General features: G+C 35.6%; 2 protein-coding genes across 2 annotated transcripts in view; one reads left to right on the top strand and one right to left on the bottom strand.

Annotated features, from left to right (window-relative positions):
* LOC114464245 (early endosome antigen 1-like) overlaps positions 1-759 on the bottom strand; it is a 21,001-nt gene extending 20,242 nt beyond the window's left edge. Inside the window, 1 exon segment of the mRNA XM_028448297.1 lies at positions 733-759. Coding sequence (XP_028304098.1) covers positions 733-759 — 27 coding nt within the window.
* Positions 760-918: 159 nt separating this feature from the next.
* On the top strand, positions 919-3,824 carry LOC114465728 (pleckstrin homology domain-containing family G member 7-like; the record flags this gene model as incomplete). The annotated part of the gene is made up of 6 exons (XM_028450923.1): positions 919-1,050; positions 1,138-1,225; positions 1,298-1,377; positions 2,234-2,387; positions 2,475-2,572; positions 3,534-3,824. Coding segments are annotated over 6 exons (663 nt in total), but the record flags the coding sequence as incomplete, so codon positions are not given.
* Positions 3,825-6,073: the final 2,249 nt, after the last annotated feature.

Here is a 6,073-nt window from a genome sequence, read left to right as displayed (position 1 = left end):
TCACAGCTTTTTTTTTTTTTTGAGCAAATGATCTTTGATTTATTGATCCACGAGGATTACACTTTGTCTTTATCTGATTAGAAATGATTACCTCCCAGCAACTTTAAGAGGTTTAAGTTTATCCTAACAGTCACGAGACGTTCTCACGATGATTAAAAAGGTGTGTTTATTACACCACACCGCCTTTTATTGGCTGCAGTAATGCAATGAACAGATGACGTGGACTGTTTCAGTTTCAGCTGAAGATTCTGAGTGACAGCTCTGCGTGTGTGTGTGTGTGTGCGCGTGTGTGTGTGTGTGTGCGTGTGTGCGTGTGTGTGTTGTGTGTGTGTGTGTGTGTACGAACTCCAGTAAATCTTATCGAAGACTAAAACACAGCATCATGAAGCCACTTAAATAATGTCTCCACGGGGAAAATTATTTTATTTTGTCTGTGAATATATAGAGAAAATGAATATATAGAGAAAAGACAAGTACAAGGATTGCAAAAAAATATAAGAATAATAATGAAATATAATTAAGTGCAAAACCACAATGACATTTTCAGGGGGAGGGTGATATACACATATTGATATTGACCCTAATAAAGAAATATGTCTTGATTTTTATTCTTATTTTTTTCATTTTAAAGTGAACATTTTTTAATGTTAAAATTATAATTTTTTTTTTTTTTATTACATTTTTTGTGTTTAATATCCTTTTCTCAACAAAAAAATCCAATGACCAAAGCACACACTGACCTAAATGAAGCAACTTCATGTCATTGTAGAAAAACATATATCAAAATAAAAGCAGTGCCACAAATCATCAAAACATTTTTACTATTAGGTTTAAATAGAAAATAAAACCAAACAAATACATTTTAAATATGATAAAATGTTCATTTTTATTTCATGTATTTGTTGTTGTTTTTTTTTTTTTAAATCTCTTCCAGGTGATTTGGAGGGAAAGGTGAAATGGTTGGATAAATACCAGAAGGTGAAGCAGCTGAGAGACGCCCTAGTGTGGCTTCCTGTTTGGGAACGGGACAAGCGCTCCGTCGTCCCTGAGGTCTGTCATGTTTCAGTCTATCAGTCACTTGTCAGAGGATGACGTGAGGTTTACATTTTCTCACGCTCCACTGCTCCTTTCTACCAGAATCTGAAGCATCTGCTTAAAGCCGTCACTCTGGAGAATCTCATTTCTCACAGAAGTCTGCTGCACGACGGACGCCTGCTGCTCACTGGTTGGTGTTTCTGTGGCTGGAATAATCCAACACTCTGTGAGCTCACCTCCTCTTTGTTTGGTTCATCCTCAGAGAACACAAAGCTGGTCGAAGTCTACCTGTTCCTGTTTGATGAATTCCTCCTGATTACCAAAATAAAGAGAAACAAGAAGGTTGGTCGCTTACTTTGTCTGTTTTAATTCAGGTTTGTTTTATGGGGCGCAGATTGTAAAGTTCAAATAAACAGCAACTTTTGCAACATTTAGCAACAAACCAAAATACCAAATTTGTTGTTACTTTTGACCAGATTTACAGCAATATTTGTAGAGTGCTGAACCTAAATCTGAATGCTAAATGTTAAGTCTAAATCGTATTGTTAAATCTAAATCCAAATGGTAAGTATAAATCTAAATGTTAAATCTAAATGCTACATTTAAATGTAATGTTGAATGTAAATGTTAAATGTAAATGTAAATCTAAATGTTAAAACTAAATGTTAAATCTAAATGTCACGGGTGAAACTAAATATTTTGCTAATACTCAAATTCACAGTTTAGATGTAGCATTTAAACTTTAGATTTAGATTTAATATTAGATTTAGATTCAACATTTAACATTTAGATTTAGATTTACCTTTAACATTTGACATTTAGATTTACATTTATATTTAAATGTAAATTTTTGATTTATCATTTACATTTAACATTTAAATGTACATTTTGATTTATCATTTACATTTAACATTTAGATTTAATTTTACATTTAACATTTCAATTTCAATTTAGATTTAATATTTAATATTTAACATTTACATTTAACGTGGATTTGACATATTTTTATGAGAAAAGAAATAGCAAATTCACAAATAATGGTGTAAATCTGGTCAAAAGTGACATAAAAAAAAATTCACATAAGTGTGATTTGTTGCTGAAAGTTGCAGTTTATTTTGGCGTAAACTTTACAATCAGCGTTTCATATAGTGTTTGTTTTTTTTTTTTGCTCTATGACATCATTGCTTGTTGTGTGCAGAGGTCTGTCACTTCAGAGCAGAGCCCACTGAGGCTACAGCAGAACCTGGAACTGGACCAGCTGCTGAAAGATGGATGCACCTTCACCGTTCTGGACCAGCCCGTCTCCTTGGACCGACTCCTGCTCAAGAACATCGATCAGCTCAATGCCTCCAGTAATCCCAGTTTAAAACGCGTGTTTTTCTCTCCATAGACGTCACTACATGTCGTCTCTAATGAAAGCATTTCCTGCTTGCTCACAGTGTCTGGACTGCCACATTCTTTCATTATAATGCACCAGAACCGCTACCAGCAATGCATCGGCACGTTCATCCTGCAGGCTGCTTCAGAAGCTGTTAAGGTAGGTTTCTTCTTCTTCTTCTTCTTCTTCTTCTTCTTCTTCTTCTTCTTCGCTTTCTTCTCTTTCTCTGTCTTCTTCTTTCTTTTCTTCTTCTTCTTCTTCTTCTTTCTTCTTCTTCGTCTTCCTTCGTCTTCGTCTCTTCGTCTTCGTCTTCGTCTTTCGTCTCTTCTTCTTCTTCTCTTCTTCGCTTACGGCACAAAGGTCCACTTCATTCCAGATTGCCTCTGCTGTAAAATCAGGCCAATAGTCCATGAAGGTGGCTTAATATAAATATATATATATAAAAAAAAAAAAAAATATATATATATATATATATAGATATATATAGATATATGTATACATTTTTGATTTATCAAAAATTAATCCTACATTGCATCAAAATGTTTGACTGTAAACAGTAGTACAATATGAACTTTCAAAATACATTTTCATTATTCAATAAAAGAAATGACAACAATTTGGAGTCATGGTAGGTGATGTTTACAAAATGTCAGAATTTTATCTCAAAAACTCATTTCTTTCTTTCAGTGCACAACATGTTTTTTATCATAAATCATCATTTAAACAAAATCTCCATGTTGTCTAGATGCAGTTTTTTGCATTTTTGTCGTAATAACTGAATCTTTGCCAGCCCTCTGAAATCTGCCTTTAAACGCTAACAGCTGCTGTTTTGTGCACAGGTGACTTTAGGCTTTAGTTTATTAATGAAGATATATTTCCATGTGCTAATTAGCTCTGTGAGTAGAGCATCATCTATTCCAAGTGAAATTATCCTGAAAAGAAATGCAATAAATAATCTCTAAGTTTAAGAATGCATTAAGATTTTGGCTTTGAATTAATATCTGTTGAGATATAAACTGTAAAGAAAAATGGTGACATCATTGTGGTAATATGTTGAAAAAGCTGTTGAAGGTAAATGTCATGTTTGCAATCAGTAAACATCCTCCTCCTGTTGTTGCAGAGGACCTGGATGTCAGAGATGGAGGCTGCAGTGGCTGCTCTGCTGAAGCTGGACTCTAGACAGCCACGGATCAAGAGCTCCTCACTGTGGCTGGAGTCCTCCCAGATCTAGAGCTGGAGTCTTTCAAGATCTAGAGCTGGAGTCCTCCCAGATCTAGAGCTGGAGTCTTTCAAGATCTAGAGCTGGAGTCCTCCCAGATCTAGAGCTGGAGTCTTTCAAGATCTAGAGCTGGAGTCCTCCCAGATCTAGAGCTGGAGTCTTTCAAGATCTAGAGCAGGAGTCATCCCACATCTAGAGGCAGGAGTCATCCCAGATCTAGAGCTGGGTCTTTCAAGATCTAGAGCTGGAGTCCTCCCAGATCTAGAGCTGGTCTTCCAAGATCTAGAACGGAGTCCTCCCAGATCTAGAGCTGGAGTCTTCCAAGATCTAGAGGTGGAGTCCTCCAAGATCTAGAGCAAGGTCATCCCACATCTAGAGCAGGAGTCATCCCAGATCTAGAGCAGGAGTCATCCCACATCTAGAGCTGGAGTCTTCCCACATCTAGAGCTGGAGTCTTCCCACATCTAGAGCTGGAGTCTTCCAACATCTAGATCTGCACCATAGAAGCCATTCATGGCAACTCCCTCCACCGTCGACGTGCACTTCACTGTCCCCTGACCTCGTTGTCAATGACTGCACTATAACTAGCACCGTTTTGTAAACTGATTGTTGGCCTTTAAAGGCGCATGCTGCAGCAGAGGACATTAAATATTCAATTGTGTAGTAAAATTTTCTCAGTTGTGTGTCACACTTCATTTAATTTGTTTTTCTTTCATTAGTTTTCTGAAGTCTATTGTGGACAAACAATTTAATTTACAGGTTCCACAACATTTTTATATTTTCGTCCGGATATTTTACTTCCTTATTTTACGTTTTTTAAAAAGGGAAAACAAACCACACAACTCTTCAACTCTGTCCATAAATCAAGACTTCTACGATTTATCTAGTATTTATAAATCTTCCTTATTAAATTGGCATTGATCAATTACCAAAAATACTTAAAGGTAATCAATTATTGATTGATAGAGGGCAAACAAATAAAAAAAATCCTACCAAATGCACCAAATTTCTTTATTTGGCATAAAAGCAGACACAGGCACCTCCCGGTCTGGGGGCCACAAGTGGCCCTTGGTTTTATTTTGTGTGACCCCAAACTAAGTAAACGCACAAAATGGCTCTAAAAAACAAACAAAAAATTACACAAAAGAAAACAAATATACACAAATATACTCCAAAAACACAGGGCTACAAATAATAGTAAAATACACAAATGGACAACAAATTCATACAAAATGACAGAAAAATGCCAAACAACAAAAAGAGAGAAAAATACACAAAATCAAATAAAAATTACACAAATTAAAGCTGAAAAAAAAAATACTCCAAAAAAACACAAGGCTACAAATATACAAAGTAAAAGTAAAAATACTCAAAATAAATCAAAAAATAAAACCTTGTGTTTTCCTGTATTAATGGTCATTATTCTAATGGGTGATGTAAATGTTGATCATGTGGTCCTCAGATCAATCACATTTCTGCTGGCCCCACTGTTATAAAAGTTTACCTGAAATACCACCAGTGTCTCATCAGCTGAATGCATGGAAAATTTAAGTGTGTGTGGGGTGAAAAAAAACTGAACACAAGAAATAAAAAGATACAGTCAGTATTTTATTTAGATTTATAATGAGAATGAGTTAAAAAATCAACTTGTGAACATAAATGACATCTTCTAACATCCCAGTGCAGGACGTCAGCCTCAAGGTTCACAATCTGCTCAGCAAGTGTGAGGCCACATGTATCATCATCATGCATCACGTCCAAGGAGCTGCTTTAGAAAAATGGACGAGACCCCAATAAGTCTGATGGGTTCACTGTCCACACGTCTCTACATCCATGAGTGATAGATATATTTATTTATTTACCTCTTCTCCTTCATAACAAACACTTTACGTAGATAATTACTTAGCATTGATGAGCAGTGAAGCACATTAGGAATAGAAATGGTGAAGCATGTTCCAACTTTTCTGCTTTGCAATGGAACTGGAATACATTAAAGGTGCAAAACTATGGAAAACCATCTGAGCATTAGTTAAATTCTACTAATACTCACATTTGGAGCACATGTACTTAACTTAGGTTTACTAGTGCATGGGTAAACTTTACTAGTGAAGCGAAAAGTGATACTAGTACCACCAATACACTTTTTATGCTAAAAAATGGGGCGGGGTAAGCAAATTCAGGCTTCCCATTGGCTTTCGAAAACATTACAACCAATCAGGGAGCTGGATTTTTGTTATAGTTCCTCCTAATAATTACAGAAATGTCATATTTTTGAATATGTTTAGATTCATTATTCAAACAACTTTCTTTCAGGAAAGGAAAAAACTAATTAGTACACATCAAAGTGATCAACACACACCTCTGAGGAAGACTGGCAGTGTACAGTCGAAACATGTCAGGAGATCAAACCTCCTACTTTATTTGCATTAGGTAAGTCAACT

This window comes from Gouania willdenowi, chromosome 6 (assembly GCF_900634775.1).
Source record: "Gouania willdenowi chromosome 6, fGouWil2.1, whole genome shotgun sequence".
Taxonomy (NCBI): Eukaryota; Metazoa; Chordata; class Actinopteri; order Blenniiformes; family Gobiesocidae; genus Gouania; species Gouania willdenowi.
The sequence above is the reverse complement of the archived record's forward strand: the minus strand, read 5'-3'. Positions and strand labels throughout refer to the sequence as shown.